The 25687-nt window shown below is 39.3% G+C and overlaps 1 protein-coding gene across 1 annotated transcript in view; it reads left to right on the top strand.

The window, feature by feature from the left end:
• Positions 1-803: 803 nt before the first annotated feature.
• LOC139687159 (neuroligin 4-like) overlaps positions 804-25687 on the top strand; it is a 409782-nt gene continuing 384898 nt past the window's right edge. Inside the window, exons 1-2 of the mRNA XM_071584292.1 lie at positions 804-3405; positions 4795-5215. Coding sequence (XP_071440393.1) covers positions 3139-3405; positions 4795-5215 — 688 coding nt within the window. The 5' untranslated portion in view covers positions 804-3138. The remainder of the gene's footprint in view (positions 3406-4794; positions 5216-25687) is intronic.

Genomic DNA, 25687 nt, shown 5'->3' on the forward strand with positions numbered 1-25687 from the left:
TTCCGACAGGATACCTGGAAAGCGGTGGATATTTTACCCGCAGCCATCTGACCTTATGGAGACAACAATGAATACGGGGATGGCTCAGACAATGGCATCGGCGCCCGGTGTGTCTCCGCCTCAGACGACAGCCGAATCCGTCATCGGCGGAGGAGGGGATCCCTCAGCGCGGAAGTTGGTGTAGTGGCTGACGACGAGACTGAGGGGCTCGGTTGGGAGGAAAAAACACCGAAGTAGGGACAGAGAGCAAGAAGAGACAAGAGGAAAAACGTCTTCCTCAGACGTCCCGTTAGGGATCAGTGCTTCCAAACCCCCAGGGACTCACCTGCATTCGACAGCGAAACGGAAACTGTTTTTCTGCCGCCCATTTAAAAGAAATCCGAATCCTGGGAGGTTGGTTTTCCACCCCATTCCACCCCCTTCCAAGACTTTCCGCGCACCCCCCACATTTCTTCTCGAGTGGTAGGGAGTTGTTCATTTTTTTCTTGTATCGAGCTGACGCTTGATTAGTTTTCGCCCACGAGGAGAAATCATCGTTCTCATGGAAGGAGCAGGTGACTCCGGGAGGACTCGCCGTCCGTCCGCGGATCATGACTCGGGTGGTCGGCGATACGGGGGGAACTCGAGGGTGCTGGGCGGCCGGGGGGGAGGCCGCCGGGGGGGCGGCTAGGATGGTCCTTTCTCCCGTGGGGGCGAGGGGTGGTGGAAGAAGTCGCCGGGAGGCGGAAGCGGCGTCGGGGCGGGTGGTCGGCCCTGAGGGTCGTTGGAGGGTGGGTATCCATCGAGGAGGCGGCGTACGGCTAAGTCCGGGGCCCAGGAGACCGGTCCTTTCCAGCGGACGACGCCCTGCGGGATTGCGCGTCTTTCGTCAGCTACTCTCCTGTGCCGTCACGGGACGAAGGAAGCAAGCGCGCTGACATTGCGTGGAATATCTTCTTTAACGTGTGGCTTCGGCCCTGACCGCAAGCCGTATTCATTGTTGACTTGGTCGGGGTTGTCCTGGAAAGAAAATAAAAGAAGAGACGTATATAGTTCTTTCAAATTGGAAATCTATTTAAAAATAGAACTCACGAGAAAGTGATTCTGTGTCATTGTGCCGTTTCCTATCAATCGCGAAGCACAAAGGAAACCATATTAGCGGTAATGTCCCTGAGGGGAAAAGTGAAAAGGACGAAATAAATTCTCTTTCAATCAGTGTTCTGCGTTTCGAAAAGGGTTTTCGTGTGGAGTGCGCGAAAATTAAAGGGGCTCCGATGAAAAAATGAATCAAGTCTGTGTAATGGTGCTGTCACACGAGTGATTTGTGTTTCGAGGTGCACATTCATTCCGAAAAGTTTCAAACGACCACCTTATTTTTTTTCTACCTCCTTCCCTCTTGCCCATACTGCTCGTGAGGGGAAAAAATACAAGAAGTGCGAGAGGGCGGAATAGTGGCGTCAACCGGTGGCCGAAATCATCATCATCTGGCGCGGCAGCTCCCGGAATTCTTCGGCCCGGTGGGAGGGCACAGTGCTGCGTGCAATTTCGTTTCGACGCACGAAAGCATTCCTTTTTTTTAAGTGGCGTGACTCCCGGTGGGTAGGGTCGACGAAGGGAGAAAGGACGGACGTGATACGCTTCCGTTCAGGGCGCCCTCGTCCCATCACGCTCGCCGACCATCCCTTTCGACGCGGGACTTTTGCATAACCCTGGGCCCGCTTCCTCCCCCCCCTCCCCCTGTTGTACTCCCACCATCGCGCTGCGGGAGTGCCCCCTTCGATCTAAACGCACACCGCCCAACTCACTCTCCCCAGCCTTAATACATCCCACCTCCGCGGTCGCAACGAACTACAATCCACTTTGCCCCGCAGCCAGAGAGGCCCACTTTGCATTCACGACCCAATGTCGGCTCTCTGACCTTTTCCGGCGGGTGCGCCCACGACCGGCGTCTGCCTCACGCCCATCGAAGTCCGCTCCCCACCACCACCACTGCACCACCAACACACCACGCTCCTACCGCTAACCTTCCGATACGATCCCCCTCTAGTAAGTTCCCCCATCCACTCGCAGTAACCTCCTTCGTAACCGCGCCCCTCCACCCTGCCGCCTCTCCACAAAACCGGCCACCTCGCAATCCAGGTCCCGGCGCAAAAATAACCGCACTTCAAAAGACTATCTTACCTATTCCGGGTTTCTCACCACGTAGCAAGTTTTTATTCAAGGCAATCTTCCCGAAATTGCTTTTTTATACTTCCGAGGGTAGACGGGGAGGTTGAAGGGTTTGGCAGGAGTGGGAGAGAGAGAGAGAGTTTGCGTGTGTGTGTGAGGGAGTGAGTGAGAAGGAATGGGGTAGAGTAAGCCAAAACAGAAAGTTATGATCACTTATTGGAGGAAATGAGAATACTTCCCTCGTCCCGAACTTTCAGGATAATAACGGAATAAAAAAAATAGCGAAGAAAGTCTTCGTGTTTTTTACGACGATCCAGTACAATTTTATAATTTGGTGGGAATATGTGAAAACCACTTTTTTATTCCTTCACCCTCATGTTATGAATGAAGTCAAGGAAAAGGTAAATAGAATGGTGGTCGCTAGCGTTGGGTAATGAATGACCTCTTGTCTCACGTGTTCGCCGATTATCAGTTGAAGTTACCGAGTGACGTGTGTATCCGTTGGGAAATTACGTGTCAAGGAAGAAAGAACGGCCATAAAGCCAAAGAAAATTCAAAACTCGAGGTGAAAAACTTCCATTTTCATTACTATCTATCATGGAAAATAGCAATGAAAATAAATTACAACATTTTTTTAAATAAATAGCATTTACAATTACACGTCGAATTCATGCAATTTTTTAGGCGAAGGTTGCAGTAGGGAGACGGTGAGTGAAAGATACGCGTAACTGACTGCGATCTTAATCATTCCAACCACACAACCAAGGGTATACGCCGGGGATTTCCGAGTGAGCGGAAACCGTCCGGTAGGGAGAGTTCTTCGTGACTGCCCGGCTGAGGTGCCCCCGCAAGGGATAAGAGGACAGAGGGGGACGACCAGCTCGGGTCACAGAACCGCGCATGTTTGGGGTCGGCTCTCGCGGCTCTGACCCCGTTGCGTGCTCGACGGCCACGTGACACGGGAGGAGGAGAGGTTGGACGATCGACGGCATGGCATCGCTGGGGCCCGCCCGCGTGTGCTGCTGCGGCCGCCGCCCCGCGAGTCGGTGGCCGTGGGGATGGCTCCTTCCGCCACGGCCCCCAGGGGCCCTCCTCCCTGCTCTCGCCGTTCTCCTATCCCTCCTCCTGCTTCCCCGGCCTTCCCACTCGACGGCCCTCGGAGAGGAGGACGGGGTGGCGGAGGCGCCGCCGGCCCCCTCTCTCCCGCCCACCGTGATCAGGACGAGGGTCATTAACACCAAGTACGGAAGACTGCAGGTAAGAGGAGGTCATCATCTCCCGACTCCGCGCTCCAAGCGGTCGCTCCCATACCACCCTCCCCCCTGCATCTTGGATCGTCCGTGAAACTTTTTAATTGGTTAGATGGGTGGAGGAGTTAAAGGGTGGTATTAAATGTCAGACTCGACCGCATGGGGGCAAGCGATAAATTTCCCCAGCGGGGGCTACTATTTAATGCTACTCCTATACGTAGCACCTAACATTTCCCTTCGCCTAGTAAATTTAAAGTAATTGTATATCAAAAACTAAAGAACATGGTAATGTCTATTATAAACTTCGGAGATTTAATGCAAAGCAAGGAAAAACCAGAATCTTTTCGCATGATTTACCTTAACCATCTCGCATTATTAACCAAATTGTAATTACGGGGATTATCTTGGCGGTAATTGTGGGAAATAACTTGACCTGCACGGAATAATGATACTGAAACAGGGTTTTTCCACGAAAAAATGTCTTATTCTGGAGCAAATAACATTTTCATCATCAGGTCATAACAAGGCTCTGATGACCACGACGAGTGGAAGTCTAGGTTTGGAATATATAATATATTGTGGATAAAGCAGATGTTTCAATATCTATATCAATCATTGCGAAAATTTATGATTTAAAAAACGTAGTGTTGTCTAAATACATTTTCACATTGCTCCACTCAAAGAGATTTTCATTTTTTTTATTATATCCCCATAAAAACATAGGCGTATACTTTGCTTTAATCCGCTTGTTTACTCTTCCAGCTACTACTCTACGCGATTTAGTAAAATGTCAAGAGTGACTAGATATATTCACTGAATAAATTGTAATGAATAACCTTACGCTTCTCAGCTAATTCGCTCGATTTGCTCCTTGAAAAGCCTTCCTCTGGGTTTTTAACTTTTTAAGTTGTTTTTACCGGTAAAATGATATTTTTGGTTTTTTATATCCTTAAATGTGTATTCATTTTATGTGGTATTGATTTCCTTTCAACCCTCTTAATTGATGCATATATTTGTTTTCTTGAATATAAAATTTTACGAAAATATGAAAGTAATTATTTCATTATGTGTGATGAAACTCATATACTATATTTATTTCAATATTTGGTTATTTTATGAAAATACCTTTAATGACAATATATGCCTTTATCTAAGGAGATTAAACCTAGTTAGCCTTAGCTGGATGCTATGCTAAAAATACATTTCGGAAATATACGTTTGACAAGTAACTGTTCGGTAAATTCCTGCCCGATTTGTATCCGTATTTGCCATTAGTCATGTGAAATGTCTCAATTTTAGTCAAAATATGTCTTTCAAAGAGAAATTTTACGAAGATATAATCCTTATGACTCAAAAAATTTGCGGTAAATCACCTCCGGGTCTCTTCCCCGCACAGGGCTTCGTCTCGCACGCCTCGGGGCCCCACGGCGCAATACCAGCATCCACGTCGCCTGCCACGCAAGACTCCGAAGGTGGCACTCGACATCGGAAGCCCGTCGACGTGTTCCTCGGCATCCCCTACGCCACTCCTCCCGTTCGCTCTAATCGGTTCGGCCCCACTCGAACCCCTGTCCCATGGGACGGACTCCGTCCCGCGGACAGACTCTCCCCAGTTTGCCCCCAGCACTTCCCGGACGAAGTGCTCGCAGTGTCCCGTGCTCTCGAGGCCTCAAGCCCGGCGGCGTCGGCGGCGGCGGAGGCTGAGGCTCTCCGGAGGATGCCTCGGGGTCGCCTTGAGTCGCTCAAGAGGTTACTACCACACCTCCGGAGGCAGAGCGAGGACTGCCTTTACCTCAACGTGTACGCCCCTGCCCAAGGTAAGAGGTCTTGCTTTTACTTCCCTCTTTTTACGTTTCCAGCTACGAGGTGTTTAAACGCCAGGCTCATCTAACTTCCTTCTCTCGCTAAAACAAGATTGTTAGATTCTGGGTGTAGGAAAATGGAAGAAACGCAAACTGGCACAAGGTCATTTTGATTGGCGTTGGGTTCAAATACTTTTGGTGACCTGTTAGCCGTATGGGACAACTTACTAGAAATATTAAATGTTCACCAAGTACCTCCAAGTATCTAGGCGATATCCTTTTAACACACACAAGTAGTTAACTGAAAATCTTGCGTTTTTGCTGAATCATGAATTAACGTGATTCAAGAACTCACGCATCAATTTATTATCTTCAAGTTGGCTTCATTAGTCGATGTTTTGCCTCTAATTTCATTTGAAAATGAAATTGATCCGTCCTTTTGGTATATGGCTTACACCCTCTTATGGCAATATTTGGGTGAGGGACTAGTGTTTATATTTAAAGAATCAGCATTGTGAAATTTAATTACACCAAAGGAGCTCACCATAAACGACGCCATTGTAATGCAATCTATCCTTATTAATTAGGTAGAAAAGAAAGAATCCCTTCCCAGTAACGATGATGTGCTGGTCATATATATTCTCTCCTTTATACATCTTCTATGAATATAAAAGTCGACTAATATTTCTGCATGTGAATGTATGTTCCTTATAGACTCCATGTTTTGACAGGCGTATACCTAACTTGGCAAATATCTTTTCCAATTCCCGAGTCAAAAACTTGCGTGGTTTAATTTCGGAAAAATCACTACTGGTTATTAGAATAGCCTTTTAGGCTGTAAAATTATCTATTGAACGTGGTATATAACAGTTAGTTTCAGCTGTTTATGTTGGCGTAACTATGGAGAGAAAAAGAATTAATAGAACTTGGTCGTCACGTGAAGCCACCAGGGGCTGAGGAAACCGTGGAAAACGTGGGAATATCCGGAAACCTCCGTACGAGTCGCATTTACGCGTTTCGTATTCCCAATATAAGATAGAAGATTTACTTGTTTGCAATTATTTTTCAGATAACTAAAATGTTATATATCTTTGACTACTTGACTTAGAATTCACCATGTTTATTGGCTTATATTAAAGCGGGGCTTTAAACCACTGAAGCACAAGGACTCGACTCTATGCAGGGAAGACGCCACTGACTATCTTGGTAGTAACGATCTAAAAAAGATATACCAAGAAAAATAAAGGAGCTGTTAATCACCCCCTGCATTCATGAATTTAATGTGTACTAAAATATTTGATTCGCATATTATTTATTTATTTTTATCATTTTTTATATTATTTATCATTCGCATATAATTTAAATACTCCATTAATATATTACAATTGAATCTATTTTTTGCTTTCATTCATTTATCCTTGTACATTAATTATACATAATTATTAGACATTTTTTAACCATGAAATTGCTGTGAAATGTGTAAGGAAGTATTTTAAGTTTAAAAAAAACTATGATTTAATTTTTAAGTTTTATCTGCGATTTTTTGATTTTATATTAACGGCCCCTCATCATCAAGAAAATTCTTGAAAATCACTCCAAAGCTCTATATTTTGAGGTCACCACAAGTTCTCCACAGTGAAAAGACCGAATTGCCATTTTTTAATGAAATATATGAAACAGAAATATATTTTCTTTTACGGAACAAATTTTAATTTATAGTGAAACCGGTAAACGACTGGTACACAGCTATACGTGTAAATTATGTAATGAAAAATGTTAGTACCATCTACCATACGATGCTATACACAAATACAAGATTAAGCTTAATCGGAGTTGCGCCCGGGTCAAGTCGAGAAACTCTAACACTTTATTATAAAATTTATGCGGGAATGCTTTATTTTTATTCGTGCTCATGTATATAAGATAAATTTACGAGGCATATGTTATTTCCAGGTACCACGTATCTCATATTTTCCCATGACACTTCAATTTCGTGAAAGTCGGATTATTTCCATTTTTTCGATCTATACTGTCCTTGACTGTGGATGCCATTGCATAAAAAAGTTATTCCCTAGCTCTGAAAAAGTATAACAATCTCTCAAAACTGTTTGTGTTATAACAATGTAAGGTTATGGCGAAATGCACTAAAAAACCATCCGTTTTTTATCAATTTTATTTATCGTCCTCTAGAGCTTTCATGGGTTTTTCATATAATGAAAGTACAGGCACCGACCTCCATTTGATTGCATCTGACGAGATTATGTATTTCCACATTTCCCGTTCCAATGGCCTCACGTGTGTTCCATGAACGAGCGATTTTTTTAGTGCCGTGAAGTTCGTCCGGGAGTCTAAGAGGGTTCGGGAGCAGATCGTGAGCGTTCAATTTAGACGTTTTTTTCAGCCGCCGTGGTTAATAGGGGCGCGGCGGGAGGGCGGGGCGCTCACACTCTCCCCTCACGTCTTCGCCATTCTGTTCGATAAGCCAACTGCAGCGGAGACGTTTCGAACTTTCACGAGTTCCCCACGGGGGACCCACCTACCAATAACAATCGAGTCGGAGTCGCTGTCAGTGGGTGAGAGGAGGGAGTCTCCCGGCCCTACCCCCTCTACTCCCCCCTTTATTCAGACACCTCTTCCAGGTCCCTTCCTCCCTCTCTCCCTGCTCTCCCCTCCCTGCCTTTCTATTTCCCCATTCCTTTCTGAAATGACCGGCCTGATCAAACCGAGCCGTTTTGAGGGACGTTACCAACCCATTTAGGGACTCATTTCGGACTCGAGTTTTAGCGCCGTCCCGGTCCAACAACACAACCTACGCTTCATTCCCTTCGTGCCCACCCGTGTCCTCCCTCTCCTACCATCCCTCCTCATCCTCATGCCGTCTTAGCCCTTCCCCAACAGTTCCTGCGGCGCCCATGCATTGTGAAGGACTGCAATCTTTGCGGACCCGGTAATTTGGAGTTCAACCGTCGAAAGGGCTATGAATTGTACCGATCCCTTGGGCATTGTGAACTAAAACTGGGTCAGGGTTTAAAATTTAGGGATCAGTAAATTCCCATCATAGGACATCTTGTTTTGTCAGTTCTAGTGATTCCTATGAATTGGATTTGTAGACTTGTGATATTCATTTCAAATTTAATAATTGATCAAAATATGGCTTTTTATGCCCACCAGATAATTGTTCAAAATGCAATGGCTAACATAAGGAGTAGATTTACGATCTATTACGAGTATTAGAATTTATTTGTGATGCATTACAGTTTTTTCTAATATTATTTAAGGCTTCTCTACTTTAATGCATAATTTGAATATAGTCCTTCCCTTAGTTTAAAACTATTAAGTTAGCAATGACATTATTGGTAAAGACCTTACTGAGAAATTAGATCTTAATATAAATAATCGTCTTGCAATTAATGAAAATAGTTCTAAGAATGAGGGAATATACTGCTGACATATTTCTCCGTCTAAATCAGCTGTAAAATAATGAATGATATTGGATTTAATAATTTATTTTTAGAGTTATATGCCGCGCTTGAATTAAAATCGGGAAAATCAAAAAATTGATAAATGTCAATTTTATCCTTTTCCCAGGACTGATTATCAAAAATCTGTAATTAATTTTTTAACTCATGCCATACTTGAAGGCATTATATTGTTCTTCTCAGAACTATTGTAGTATCTTAGATATTTTGCAAATCAATTTAAGAAGGACCAAGTTCCTGAGTTCACGGCTGAGTCTATTTTACCAAAAATGCATCTTGGCAAGCTAGATGAATTAAATACAACTTATAAATTGTTAAATAAAGGTAATAGTACTCACAATCTAGTGGGTAATAGTACTCACATTACTCCAGAATCTAAATGATTCCTTGTATACGATGCCTCGGATATTTTGACTTACTAGTGCTACTAAGTAAAATGCAGTAGGCCGATGGAATGCTGAAATTTATCCGTCATAAATAGCTATCGCATTGTTTTTGGATGTTTAATCTAAAATAAGGTATTCGAGATAGATTTAAAAGTCTGAGAAATGCATCAACGGTACCTTTTTAACAAATTTTATCGTTAGTTTGATTTTATAGACCTTTACTAGGGTAAAATTCTGATTATATATCACTTACATGAATGTTTAATAGCAAAAGCCGGATTGATGGATGAATAGGCTGATCATTTTGAGGCACCAAAAACATTTTGGTCGTCAAATAGGTAGCAATTAGACTCTTGCTCAATTTCAGGCCTAGTAATTCTTTTTTGAGAAGCTTTCGATACAAGCGTCTGCGGGGGTAGAGGGCAAAGTATTGTATTGTCATCGAACAACTCCTCAAACTTCCCCCTTTTTACAGTACATACTACCTTGATCAAAAATTCCCCGAATAACCACCGTGTGGCGCTCCCATCATTCCGATTTGAGTTCTGTTTTTTTTGTTAAATTGGTACATCTGTTGTTGATATTCCCTTTAAATCTTAGTGTCATAACTTGACATTTGCAAAAGTTACGGTCGGTTTTCGGTATGTCCATCAGTGCTTCCTGCGATTTTTCCATTACTTCCTCTCGGCTGCTAAAACGCGTTCCCCGTAATGGTTTTTTAACTCGATTGAACAGAAAGAAGTCACAGGGAGCCAAATCAGGTGAATTCGGTGGCTGTTGGATGGTATTTGTTGCATTTTTCGTCAAAAAATTACGAATAATGATAGCACTGTGCGACGGTGCGTTATCGTGGTGCAAAATCCACGAGTTTTCTGCCCACATTTCTGGTCTCTTTCGGCGGACTGCTTCACGCAAACGTCTCATAACGCCCAAATAATACTCTTTGTTTACTGTCTGGCCTTCTGGCAAAAATTCATGATGCACTACACCGTTGTAATCCATGAAAACCGTCAGCATTGCCTTCTTTTTTGACTGAAAACGACGTGGTTTTTTTGGTCTCGGCTCATTTGGTGAACGCCATTCACTTGCCTGATGTCTGGATTGCGTGTCGTACTCATAAACCCACGTCTCGTCTCCAGTAATGATCCTTTTGATGAATGTGGGATCGGATTCAGCCTCGCAAATCATGTCTTTTGCGACGTCAACACGGTCTCTTTTTTGCATGAAATTGGGGTCTTTTGGCACCAACTTTGCTGCTACACGACGGAAACCCAAATCATTAACCACAATGTCTTGGGCGGATCCATAGGCAATGTTCAAGTCCTCCGCTATTTCTCTGATGGTTAATTTGCGGTTATTGACCAACATTTCTTTTACTTTATCAATTTTTTCACCGACTTTCGATGTCGATGGTCTGCCACTGCGTTCATCATCTTCGATTGACTCACGACCACTTCTGAACCGCTCGTGCCACTGGTAAACGACCGTTTTTTTTAGAGAATCGTTGCCGAAACACTTTTCCAACATTTCCAACGTCCGTGCGCCACTAAATCCGTTTTTTACGCAAAATTTAATACAAGTTCGTTGTTGCAAATTTAATTCCATTTCTGAAATTGTAAAAAATCGCCAACACACACAGAGATAGATGTACTCTTGGCTACGTAACTTTTGCAAATGTCAAGTTATGACACTAAGATTTAAAGGGAATATCAACAACAGATGTACCAATTTAACAAAAAAAACATAACTCAAATCGGAACGATGGGAGCGCCACACGGTGGTTATTCCGGGAACTTTTTGATCAAGGTAGTATTTCGATTAATTGTTAATTCAGGGATAGCGAAGGAGGAGGTCATCAGGGAGCGATTGATAAAAGAGGGAGAGGGACAGAGAGCAGAGGAGCTTTGGGTTCAACACGCGTTTTGCACTCGCCTGTTCAATGCTCAGAGACAAGCTCATACATTAATCATGTCTCCAATATCCACTCAAACCATCCCATGACTTCCTTGTTCGGCGAAGTAATGAACGACGAAGTAATAATCGATGCAATGGATATCCTCGTTATCAGCAGTTCCGAGACGTCTCTTTATGAAACTGCATATCTTAGGAGAAATGGAATAATGGTTTATCGGACAGAATATCATATTAGCTATTAATTTGGTTTGATATATTTCACCAGTCAATGTTTCAGGTGATATGGTATAAAATCATACATGTAGTAATAAATGAATTGAAAAAGTTGCTAGGGCTAAATATTGCACTAGTAGACTTATAAAATTTCATGAATATAAAAGCAATCTATTGTATGTTATAAAAGTACTATATTAAGCATTGTCGGGGTCAAAAGTTTCAAAAATAAAAATACTAACTGCTGATTTTCCTATTGGAAATGACTAAATAATTAGCACATGGTTAAACGCAACTTTTACTATCGCGTGTTATTCAATAGGAATTTTAAATATTATTTCCATAGGTGTACCACTTTAAAAAAGAATATTAATCTCATAGTTTTCCGTCTTTTTTTCTACATACCCATGTCGGAAGTTTCCGTCAATATGGAGTCTTTCGACATGGGACTCATGAAAGCCACTGCTAATGGTGTGTGACAGAGAGTGATTACACTCTAGGTGTACATATTGCAAGCAAAGCTGCCTTAAAGGCTTGTTAAAACTAAAAATGAAAATTATTTCAAATAATGAAGATCATGTAACTACAGATGAATGCACTACGGTATCTGACTGAAAATTGATTCTCTACAAATACAAGGGGAACCACTAGTAATAAGAAGATCTACTAATTATGGTTATGTAAAATAATGACAAAAATATATGTTACTTTGCATAAAAAATATCTTCACATACAACGGTCGTTTGCAATAATTTTGACTTCTTTTGATTTGCAGAAACTACCGGTTTCATACTTAATCTGTCACATGAAACTAATGCTTATACACTTAGGCTGTAAAAATTAGTGTCATGATCTCTCCTGTCGAAATATTATGAGGCTAGCACTATATTTTCAACACCATCACCGTAGAGACCCGGTTTAAAAGCGTGCATGAGATTTATTCTGCAGGCAAACCTTCGTCCTATGAGCGATTGTGACCTTAGTTGCTTAATATATACGCTTTTACGTAATTACCCTACCACGCGCTTTTGCGGCGGCCTGCGGAGTACTGTGTACATATTGATGTAAATAAATCTGGACATGCTATTACGTTCAAAATAGCAATGCCGTCTAACTATCCTCAAACTCGACTAAAGGCTCCTAGGTTATCAACATCTTGTCCATACATTACCAGTCTGCGTCTCACCTAAGGGAGGTAGTGAGAAATGGTAGCGTCTAACTATATAATTGAGCCTTCATTTCTATTCCGATATATTTGGGCTCCCTATCGATGATTTTTAATGTAATGTTCAAATTTACTACTTTTATTTTCCAATTATTTCTAAGTATTTGATCTGTTAGGGACTCCTTTAATATGATCTCAACATGCAACATTTGGTGCGAAGTTACTTATATATTTTAATCGGCATTTTATCGAAAATGGAAGGATTTATTTAGTTTTCAGCGAACGTCCTATTCCATTATTTTAAATTTCATATTTTGTTCAGACGAAAGAAACGGTTGTTTAGGCTATGGGTAACAACCTTAAAGAACGTAATTAGTAGAGTACTAACGTCATCTAGTAACAGTTCTGAACATTTTGTTGAAAGAGAGGCTCTTAATAACATTTAACAAATATTATGTTACGACCGCTTTGCTATTTAACTTTTACATTGTATATGAGGAGATTATGAAAACTTACATGGTAGAATTTTAAACCAATAGGCTTCCCACCTAGAACGTACTGGCTTCCCACCCAGAGGGCCCGGGTTCAAATCCCGACAGTGTTGAATATTTTTCAGAGGTATCTCGGTACCTACTTGAGGTGCGATGTGGAGGGCACTTTGAGTGAGTACGCCGTCCGTCGGATGGGACGTTAAGCTGTGGACCCCTGGGCGCCTTTCGTAAAGAGTAGGCTAATGCCGACGCCGGGTTTCTCTCCACCATTCATCCTTTCCTGTCCATCCCTAATGGCGCAAATGACCTCAGCTGTCGGTCGCCTCCCCTAAATACTACTACTATATATACATATGGGTGCGTTCCGAAAGTAATAGCATTATTTTTTTTATAAGTAATTTAGTAAACGGAGTTGCAAGGTATATAAAATTATTCCAAGCAATTTCCCTTGGCCTGTACACATTTTTACCAGCGACTCTGCCACGACCGGTACGCGCCCTGGCAAGGTCTTCGTCACAGATGATTGGATCTCTTCGTCACAGATGATTGGATCTCTTCTATGGATGAAAAATGGGTGCCATTCAGGGCTGCCTTGCTCCGAGGGAACAAAAAGAAGTCTTCTGGGGCGACGTAAGGACTACAGAGGGGGTGGGGTAGCGTTGGCACCTGATGTTTAGCCAGGAACTCGCGAACTCGTAGAGCGCTGGGGCAAGGCGAGTTGTCTTGATGCAGTTGCCAGGTAGCGGAGATGTCTTTTCTCGTCCTGATGACCCTTTTTCGGAGTCTTTCCAGCTCATCCACGTAGAAGGCAGCGTTAAGTATCTGTCCTTGAGAAACAAACTCCTTGTGGACCACTTCTTTCCCTTCGAAAAAGACAATGAGCATTGTTTTCGCTCTTTATTTGCTCATTCTTGCCATTTTGGGCTTGTGGGACTGGCCGGTGTACCTCAGAGCTTTGGCGTGTTGTTTCTGAATCGTATTAAAAAAATTGGGTTTCATCACCAGTGATGACGTTGCACAAATACGGTTAATTTTCAATACCTTGCAAAAGTTCACTTAAAATTTCCACTCGGTTGATCTTTCGTGACACGGTCGGCGCGCAGAGGTTTACAATAACTGACGACCTGCCACTTCCACAGCTTGGAGAGCACTGAGACCAGTTTCGCGGTAAAGCTTAGCGTCCCTTTTCACCTACTTTAATTAGTTTAATCCCACTACGATTAATAGGAGCGGAACGGGAAATTTCATTGCATTACTTTTCGAACGCACTCTGTACATTGGTTTTTTGTTTTACAAATCCGTATTCTTATATAAATACGACTCATCGTTATCGGCTATGGACAAATCCTAAGTGTTGCCCTTTTGGGTTTTTCCTTTCCTCTTGAAAAAAGAGTAATAGGCAATTCTATTACGAATATTTGGCATTGCTTTCTGAATTCCCATCCTATGCTCTTATTTGCTTACAGCTGCAATGTGGTGATACGATGCATGGTTTTCAGTATGAAAGATGTTCCCTTTTATTTCCCGGTACACAGAAGTCGCCCAAGAGAAGACCCAAGGTGTCCTTAGGTCCGAGGGTAGCATGCGTTTTACACGAAGGTGGATTCTAAACGGAATGCATCCACGCAGACGAAGCGACGTGAGCTCGGGATCCACTGGGGACGGAGGTTATGAGGAAGGATGGAAGCGGATGGGAAACCTGATATCCGCGAGTCGAATTGGCCGAACTCAATGGGGGTTTGAGCCGCGGGAGAATGCAGGAGGTGGCGCGGTTATCGGGTTTGGCCGGGTGTGGAGGAAAGACTTCTCGGCCTTCTTCAGATATGAGAAAGTTATGAGGAGAATTGCCGTTTGGAGGAGGAAGCAGCTGTCTCGAGGGAAACCGCCAGGCCGGAGAGTGGAGTTGTAGAATGGGAAGAATGCCTTATTCTCTCTCTGGTGAGACGGAGAAAATTGAAGTCGCTCGCTCCCCGTTCCCCACTTTAACTCTCTAACTCCCCCCACCTTCTCTGCCTTCCTAGCGCATCAATACATTCCCAGAAACTACGTACTATTTCCGCGGTCGAGGTCTCACAAGCCAAAGAGTCATCACTTTAAGTGCCCATTACTTTTTCTTTGTGCATTATGGAAGATTGTTACGTTCAGTAATGTATAAAATTCCTTAATGTTAAATTTACCAGTTAAACGTGAAACGTCATTGTAAAATGTGAGGTAGAACTCGGAATCTATGCGTTTTGTTTTTAGAATAATCATTTGAGGTCTTTCAATGCCATTTGCTTTCTAATAATCGGAGTGTTATCCTACTACCTTTTTTGTATGACTGTATATTAACGGATTCTATTTGGATTCAATATTTTGGACTTAAGTAAGCAGATTAGCAATGGCCAAGGAGAAGGAAATTACCCTTTTATTATTCTTGAAATGATACTGCTTTAATACAAGTTCAGTTCGCCATCTATGTTTCGTTTCAGGTAAAATTGGAGGAGAATGACGCAATTGCAAAGAGGTAGTCGTAATTTAAGTTAATTTATGGTAATAGCATAGCTGTATTTTAGGAATATTTGGAAAACTATGCTTTTACCGAATGTTTTTCTGTGATGAATCAAAATTGAATAAATAGCCAAATGATATTGTACATTTGTATGCGTTAATTATGACTGTGACGAAAAGACGAGTTGTGAAATTGGAGGGTGTAATGTCTCTACATTATCTCCTCACGGTGCTTCATCTTGTCCTACTCTCCGAATGTTTCTCTCCCAGTCAGTTTCGGAAGTATTTGATGATCATTTTACCGTTTTCCAGATCTTGCCCCGATAAATTGGTACGCCTCAATTTCTCGTGCTATCTGGTGAGTCCCTTCGGTTGAAATTGCTTTGTCTGTCTCCCTCTCCGAGTGCATAGAACCCTCGTTGCCGGAGTCACTTAAGATTTTTCTATCACATGGGATATCTTTGGGCTGCCATACCCTTCCGTTGCTCTTCAGCGAGGATTTCCGGAACTTCAATTACCTTCTTGTTCATATCTCTTTTGGGAACTCGGGACAGATATAGTGTTTTATAATAACGCCATATGTCATGCACTTGAAGAAATCAAAATTGTTGTAATAATATTTTTTTCCCAATTTATTTGTTTGGAATTTCCACCAAGTCTGATTATCGTCATAAGAAATGGAATTACAACCAAATGTAGCCGAAGATCTGATATACAAAGCCTTTATATTACATCCTAAGGGAAGTGAGTGTTAACGTTTTTCAGGTTATTTCAATGACATACATAACAGAAAGTTCACTAGGAAGGCCCCTGCTCGGACAGTGCCCAACAGTTAGCATTGTATTAAAAATTTTGTAAACACCACGAAGAAAATTCAAGATGTTTCTAAGATGTGTTTAAGATGAATCTAAGAGCTTAAGGTAACATGTGTGACCAGGACTCTTGATTTTTTTCTTTTATATATTAATTTTTTATCACCTTAATCGTACGACATATTACACAGAAGAATTGGATTGCACATTAGTTCACAATCATGATATTATTTTAATTTTAGTTGTAATATGGTAATTGTGCGTATCTCATAGGGCCTTAAGTATTCTTCTGGGTAGATCTCCTTAGGCATGTGTTTTTCCACCTTTCGAAAACTTAAAAATTTATGGAGGACATTTGTGATAGTAATAAGTATGCACGATCTGCAGAAACTATTTATTTGCCATTGCTAGGCATTCTGATTTTTCTCGAAAATCTCAACCACATAATTGGTTGAGTCGCTTTTTTGCATCCAATTTACAAAAAGAGCCAAAGCAGAACACATTTGTTTTGCCATATTTAAAGAGTTAAAGCAATATTTTTATTTAAATTCTTCCTTTTGCTTTCCTTACCGTAGGCAGTTGAAAACAATATTTTGACATCATTTGAAGGAATTCTACATGATCAAGCAAACGATCCGTACAAAATTGAGCGTCCCATTTTGTAAGGATGCCTTCCTTTCGAGATTAACTCAAATTTTCAACTCAAATAATGATATATAGAACCACCACATATGATCGCTTGGGGATGAAATAACGCCCGGGTCTGAAATAACGCCGAGTAATTGCAGAGAAACGCTTGGGTTTTAATTATATTCTTCCAAAATTAAAGGTTGCACGAGATGAGTATGGTTTTCCTTTTTCAGATACTTCGTCCTCCCTAGGGGTACCTCGAATTTGCCCGCTGGCTAACCCAATTTCCGCGTTGGCGCTCGCCGAGCAACCATCCCAGCCATCTCGAGTCCCAAACTTATTAGCCCAGATTCAGTGCCCCACGCCTTCCTCTCGCTCTTTCTTATCAAGTGGCACTTTCATTACGACGGATTAGCTCTGGGGCGTTAGCCGGTAATGCAACTGTCGGGCGACACTGGCCAGGTTTGTTTTTGTCAACGATGGGATATTTTTAATCTAATTTTCTCTATTTCTAATTTTTAAAGTTCTCTTCGTGGATTTGTATCCTTGGGTCAAGGTATCTGTACGTAAATGTCATAAAATATTATGGATTTACCTTTGCTTTAAATTTATTCGCTACCTTGCTTTAAATTTAGCCACCTTATTGATCTTTCACCTTTTATTGCTTTTGTGATCTGCTGGATGGCTGTAAAATACTTCTTTATTGGAAATAAATGTTTCATTTGATTTCTGCTTTTACTTTCATGGCATTCATTGCATGCATTATTACTTATGAATTCACATAAATGAAGGCGAGAAAAAGTAACTTCGGTCAATATTATTTAATATATAATGGACTGAATTTTCCTTTAATGATAATTTCTTTCACCAAAATAAACTACTTAGACGAAATAATTCGCTAATAAATGCAAGCATGGTCGCTGAACACTTTGGATCTCAGCCAGGTTGACGTTTTACCCTTTATATTTTGAGTATTTATTCCCCATTTTGAACACCCAGACTCGTAATAAAATTTATCAGATATCCTATCGAAAAACCTTCATATTTCATTGATTTATTTTATTCCAATTTTGTTTTATAATCACCAAAAGCTTTTGACAATTTCCATTAGAATATTAGAGGGAACATTTCAGACTCAATCTCGCTGCAATAAAAAAATTACTATTCTATCTCCTGACTTTATGCCCTTATTCCCAAGGTTGTTAATAGTTTAACATATATTATTTCTCCCCTCTTAGAACACTCTTGACCTTACTGCAAAACCACAATCTGCTTGGGATAACTATATTTGGATTGAACGCGGTGTTTTTTGATGAATTGAATTCTTAAGTTACAAATTGAAAAATATATCACGCTATATTGCCTTTCGTAGTTATATTTTCTTCTTATGTATTAAACGGACATTACCATTCTGTATTATTTAATAAATGCATTGATGTTTTTTCAGTAGTTCAAATATTTTTACAGTTTTTACCGGTAAAGTGACAAACATAAATTTTAATGAGTAAAACTTAAGTAATACCTGGAGCTAAAATAATTTCTTCAGTAGCAATTCAGAGTTTTTAGTTTGAGTTTCACACTGTTTCTTAAAATATTCATCCCGATTGTTCTAGTTTCGCGTAGAAGGCAGCACGACGAATGCATAAGCATAAGACGACACTTAAACGTATTTAGTAGTTCAGTGAGTATAGCTTCTTTTTGAGAAATACATATTAAGAAAAAATTTCGTACAACTGGTCAGATTAAGTACTGTGATAGTGCTTATTTCAAAATTTCCTCGGTCTTTGTTAGGTGTGTTTTTGAATTAAGAATACAGTTTTCTTTGTTGCCTTATAGTTTGTTCTTACCTCACGTTTTTACTATTTCCACTCTTTTCCTTCGTGTATTTTTTGCTGTTAATATATGTCTCTTTACCTTGTCAATCAAATGCAAAAATACTTAATGTAGTTATAATTGTAGTTCTGTAAGTTTTCGTAATAAGTATCTGGAGATTTTTCGCAAGCTATTCAGAAACAACCTTATGTTTACCATTTCTCCAAAAGATGTACATTTTTCTACTGGGTTTTACCATTTCATTTTTCGACCCTTGTATTTTGGTTGCAATGGATTTTTTGATACTTTTCTCTATGCTTACGTCTAAATGCTGGATCGTTACAGATTACCTAATGAAATAAAGCTTTAGAATGTTGTTTCTTCTGGTTGGTCTTCTCATATTTTGGCGTATTGAGTGATTGGTGAATATATTAAGTGTTGCCAAGCATGAATCTCAGTATCTCACTGCAGTATCAATGTTGTGGTTATTGAAGTCTGTGAAGAAAAATTTAAATAACCTCCAACTTGAACCATTCGACTTATGTTGTTGAAGTAGCTAAAATATGATACTTGGTTATATAAGTAATTTATTGTGCCTGAAATGGAATTGGGTGGCCTGCCAAATGAGCATACTTAAAAGTAACTTTTCTTTTGCGAGTAACTTTTTAGGTGTTTTTGGCTGCAATGAATACTCCTTTGTTTCTGTTGTCGGGTTTTCAATAAATTCTCTACTATGAAGGTAAAACCTCACCTTTCTTAGTATCCGCAGATAGTAAGCTCTCCGTTCCCTAAAATATGTCAGTAGTGTACACATGGTTATGTGTTAATTAATAATGCTAAATGTATGGCTGATTCCATAATACAGCCCACCACATAAACTTGCGGCCACCAGAGAGTTATCACGTATGTAGATGTACATTCATGATTCTTCAAAATACCAAAATTACTATGAATACCTCTAAACGGTTTGTTATACAAGCGAATGGTATTCCTCGCCTTAGATATTGGGGGTGCTGGATTGCTACTGATACTTCTTTCAATGTCGGAAGCTGTGTAGGCATATATTCAATAAAGAAACTTTCGACTGTATCTGCGAAAGAGCTTCCTTTTTAGGATAGCATCTGTAGTCGTACTATGATTTAAGAACTCATTGCAATAGGCTGAAAATAATGGACTTTTCTGCGCTAACTACATTTTGATGGAATTAATTGAATATTTTAAGGCAATTTATTACTTTGGAAAAAGGTAAATTATTTCCATAATTTCCTTTGGATCACTATGAAAAAAACCGAAGACATAGAAAAAATATGAAATAATAGTCAAATAACTGATCAAAAATACAATTTTACAGTTCGCGCAAACCTTCAATTACAAACCTTTACATTGATTTTTATTATTAGGTACTAAGAAGCATTATTTGTTGATAATCAGTTATTTTAAAATATACAAATTCAAGACAATTCATATTTTCTGCAACGTCTAGGTTACAGGTCACTCTAGTTTTAGCCCTCTCAATTCACCCAAGGTTAAAGAAGTCCTGCTTATTCTTGCAGGCTCTAAGGTTTACCTATACTTTTAAATCGGTGTGATCCCTTGTGAGTAATTAAGGGTATTCACCATGACAACGGATATATTTTGTAGTTAAGGCCTCACCTCAGAATGCTCGAAAGCAATATTTTTCTCAACATCCATCCACCTTATACGGACACGAAAGATGAAAATACATAACTCCTCTTTTGCTACTGCAAGAGATAAATAGGCATCAGGTAATTTATGCATAATTTTTATTCTATAACGACAGCCAGAGGTAGCAAATTTATTGAGTAATAGTATCATAGTTTTAGGAGCTTTTACCATCGCCTAAATAAGGGTCAGTCCTTAATGAATCATTCTATACTATATGTATTTACATCCCACTATTTGGATCATTAAGAGTCAGTAGCAAAAAGCAATTCATCTTTTTTAAATTTTATGCTTAGTGACAGATAATAATCTGAAGAGAGAAGAGTTCTTATTTCATTGCAACAACTTTGAGTTTTGAAATAACATTATTGGTTGTATATGAATACCCTTTTAAAACGGTTATCGCGGTCTTCACCATATGACGCTTTAAGAAACGTGACAATCTTTTTGAGCTACGCATACTATGAATGTGTGGTAGTTTCCCTGAGCGTGACAACCAGAAAATGATACCTCTATAAGAGAAACGATGACTATCCACGTAGATGTTTTATCTCGGGTTTTATAGTCATCAGATATATTTAAGAGAGGTAGTAATATCTATGCCAAAGATATTTTCTTTACCTATCGTTAACACATTTGGATTAAAAAGATACTTAATAGGATAATATTGTAATGAAAATCATGGAAGCATCTAGTAAACCTGGGGAGCTACCTCATATATGTTTTCGCCAAGGTATCATTTTTCTTTGCTATCTTTTTAAAGTTTGCAATCACGGATATTGTATCGCTTATCAAGCGATGGCGATAAAAATGGCATCATGATGTTTTTTATATCCTTAAATTTAAAAAACGTTTAGTAATACGATCTTTACTCGGCAAGAAAGTATTGATTGGTCACGTTGTGATCATTCAACATTCTATCAAATGAAAATATTATCGTGCTTTTTTAATTTAACTTACCTTATAAAAATATTAACTTTGCATTATAATAAAATAAATAATAAAATATATAATAAAATAAATAATAAAATAAATAATAAAATAAATAATAAAATAAATAATAAAATATATAATAAAATAAATAATATAATATATAATAAAATAAATAATAATATAAATAATAAAATAAATAATAAAATAAATAATTAAATAAATAATAAAATAAATAATAAAATAAATAATAAAATAAATAATTAAATAAATAATTAAATAAATAATTAAATAAATAATTAAATAAATAATTAAATAAATAATTAAATAAATAATTAAATAAATAATTAAATAAATAATTAAATAAATAATTAAATAAATAATTAAATAAATAATTAAATAAATAATTAAATAAATAATTAAATAAATAAATAAAAAATAATAATATATAAAATAAATAATATAACTTTGATACGCTGAAAAGAAGGAAGAGTGCAAGATGACCTCTACTCACTTGAGGATTTTAAACCTTCATATTATATCCATAATAGATTGACATTTATATAAAGAACTTTCTGATTAATTCAAATGCGTCATGAACGCATTTAAATATGATAACTTTTGATATATTTCCGAAGTAAATTATTTGTAATAATACTTAATGCTTATTTTCCACGGAGCCGTACTTTGATTTTATAGGCTGAATATTTTGTTTCATATCTTCAGGACATTTTCAACTACCATTATTTAAAACACTGAGAAGGACAGAATTCACCGGGAAGATTCATCTAAAATGACTTGAGAGTTTTTCTTGATCACATTATTAAGTTTTCCGTATCTCTTTTAGACCCCATATTTACAAATATATTCAAACATCATTTCCTGCACATCAGGTATAGTACATTTAATTTTATGATTTTTATCAACTTTGGAAGCTTATCTGATACATTTCATTGGTAGAGTGAAGAAAGTGGGGAAAAAGGAAGAGATGCGAGCTAACTAGGGTCAGTAATAGGATAGGCCTGTTGAAATGGAAATAAAAGTGTTTTCTGGTTATTTCTTCTTTGACGAGACTTATAAATGTTGTGGTTCTCAGGTTGTGTCCGTTGTGAATTTTTAAACGACAGACTATCAAGCGAACGTAGTATAAAATGGGTGTCTTTTTCCACAAATGAGAAGATAAACACACTAAAATACTCTACCGGGGAAATAATAAGCCTATATTCAAAGGAATAGAGTGGCTTAATTCTATCAAAAAAATGTACTTAAGACAAATTCATTCACCAATATTATTGCCTGTAATCTATTGGTTACTGCAGTTTTTGGATATATACTACCTACCAAACGGTGCAGCGACAATTCCCTTATGTCTTTAAGTGAAACACAACCTGATATCCAGCATTACAATAAGCCAACCATCAATTCGAAATAATTCCTTACTCCCTTGATTCCGTATAATATCCCAAGTTTATTCCACCTTTAAAACATATTCAAGAACTTGAATTCTACTCCAAAGAATTTTTATTTGAAAATTTACTATTTTATTTAGAATCTTAAACCAGATTTGCATTAAAATAATGTTAGATATAAATAATCCGATCTTCTCAAAAATTCAAAATGTGACAGGAAAATTAAATTAATAATCATAAGTGGAAACAAACTAGTTAAATTATTGTTATATTTTCTTCTGTTCAGATGAGACATTAACGAAAGAAATATTGATAAATTTTAAAATAGGCATGCACTTTATAAAATTTTTACGGTATTAAGTGAGATAATTAAATCAATTAGGTTTTAAAGTGGAGGCTTTCAAATGAAGTGTAGTAGTAGTAGTTTTGAGGGGAGGCGACCGACAGCTAAGGTCATTTGCGCCATAGGGGAAGGACAGGAAAGGATGAAGGGTGGAGAGAAACCCGGCGTCGGCATTAGCCTACTCTTTACGAAAGGCGCCAAGGGGTCCGCGGCTTAACGTCCCATCCGACGGACGGCGTACTCACTCAAAGTGCCCTCCACAAAGCACCTCAAGTAGGGATCGAGATACCTCTGAAAAATATTCAACACCGCCGGGATTTGAACCCGCGCCCTCAGGGTGGGAAGCCAGTACGTTAGCCCCCGCACCATCTCGATCCCCCCGTGAAGTGTAGAGTGCTTTTAAGGAACATATGAGGACTGGGACGACCATTACCTACAAGAAATAAGATTATTAAAAATCAGGAAATTGAAATGATTGTAAAAATACAGGGAAAAAAACTAGAGTAGCTAGAGCAGTTTATGTAATTGGAGAGCGTCTAGATGAGAGACGCATATTAGTGAGAACGTAAAAGAGAAGAATTGTGTGATGGAAAGAGGTATTTACAGAGATAAGATGATCGGTGAAGAGGACACCAAGTAGTATTGTGGTGAAAAGATAAAAATTTTAATATGAACCGTATGTTAAGCCTTGTATATGAGGCAAGGAGATGAGCGTACATTTGATACTTGGATGTAACAAAGTAGGAACATGTAATATGAATTAAGGGAAGACAAACGCTTACGGTTTGAACAGAGTGGTTGAAGACAGGAGTAAAATCAAAAAAGACTGAATTCGAGAAAAGGAATTAATGAGAGGCAATGACATGTTGATGGCCGGAATAGAAGAGAGAGTGCTAGGTAATCAGGTTAGAGAACAAGCTTCTTAGACAAGGCAATGAATAACTGATCGTAGCACTTTTCCATTTGATGAGTTATCAAGTGGAAAAGTGCTACGATCAGTTATTCATTATGTTCGACTTCCATCACATCACGCCTGAAGCTACTCAATTTAATATCAAGGCAGATAGAAGTTACAAATGAATGAATATGCCTTCCAAACATGTGAAAGTGCTCATGATACGAGACGATAGGTTTTAGGTACCGTCCAAAAACCTATCTTAGTAGGTAAACCAAATAAAATAAATGAATTTATGTTTAACTTATCGGATTTTTCATGGACAAGTATAATCAAATTATGCTCGAAAATATATGATTAGAAATCAAAAGAGAAGCAAAAATTCTAAAACGATAGGGATACATGGAAGGTATGACTAAAACACCTTAATTCTGTCATTTTGAAAATATACTGTGAAGTAGTAGCACATCCAGTAGTTAGTTTGATATTTCAGCCTTATTTTCTCTTCATTGGTTTTATAACTGGACTCTTAAAAGCCATATAATAAAACCTGTGGGTAGCGTAAATGAACTGCGCATTGAAAATACGGTGTCAGATAGAAGTTGCAGGGGACATTTCTCGAACACGTAAAAATGTGTCACGGAGGAAGGAGAAGTGAAGCTTTTAGAAATTCCGTGAGAGTGGAGTCGGAGGAGGGTGTTCGGGGGGCGGAGGGGAGGGGTTGGGAAGAGAGGCCTGTTGCCAGGAATTATAGCGAAAAAGAAAGAATGTGGAGGCTGGAAAGTTTTTCAGTTCCGTGCCGGGAAGCGAGAGTGTATGAAAAGGCGTGGGATATACGGGAAATCTATTGAGTTATGGGGTAGGATGGTTGAGGTTGGAAAGGGTGAAGGGGTATGGGGAGGGAATGTTTTGCGTCCGGGCTGGTGGGGGGGAATCGTGACGGGGGGTACTGGGGAGCTTTCAGTGGAAGAGAAGGGTAGTCGAGAAACGATGGAAGAGGAGGCAGATGGAGGAAAGTTGGAACTTGTGAGTAGGAGGTAGCGAGGAAAAGGGATAGGCGGAACACGGTAGGTGAGGCGAAAGAGGAGGTCGGCGGCAATTTGAGCGTGGGGAAAAAACCGTCAAGAATCCACAGCTGTTACTCCGTTCCGGGACTGTCCACTCTCCTGTCTCTCCCTCTATCTCTCTCCTTCCATCTTTTTTTCTCTCTCTGTATGCCGTCCCTGCCCACCCACGGGTCACCTAGTTCCCTTCCCTAATCCCGGATGCCACCCAGTTCCCCCTTCCTCTCCGCTTTCTCCTCTTTGAACCCGTCATTGCCACCTTTTCGTACAAATGTCTTCTTTCCCTCCGCTTTTGTCTTTGATATAAAGACAGAAAAAAATGGATTGTTCATTTCAAAAGGCTCTGGGCATTGGTATCTTGTGATAAATCTGAGTTAACTAAATAGAGGATAAAGGCACACGCGCTGAACTGTATGAGTGTCCAAGGGAATAAAAGAATATTGGTCACCAATAGTATCAATAAGGGAATGAAACAGATGGTTGTCAATATTTTTTCTTCAAATCGAAAAAAAAACGCGTGGGATGTCATCAGGACTAGATATTTCGTTGTAATTGGATTACTATATTCGTTTTAACACCAGGTTTCCATGGATTCATAAATATTCATTTATAATTTTCGAATATCATTTGTCACAAAGTTTAACTTTTATTCAGTATTAAATTATTTAGTGCTCAATATTATTGATGGAAGAACCTGGTCTATTGATTAAGTTTCAATCTTTTTGGCTTTTCAACAAATTTATTGTTCTGTGAATCCCCTCTGAATGACCT

The sequence above is a fragment of the Hetaerina americana genome, unplaced genomic scaffold, assembly GCF_022747635.1.
Source record: "Hetaerina americana unplaced genomic scaffold, ioHetAmer1.1.p SCAF_17, whole genome shotgun sequence".
Taxonomy (NCBI): Eukaryota; Metazoa; Arthropoda; class Insecta; order Odonata; family Calopterygidae; genus Hetaerina; species Hetaerina americana.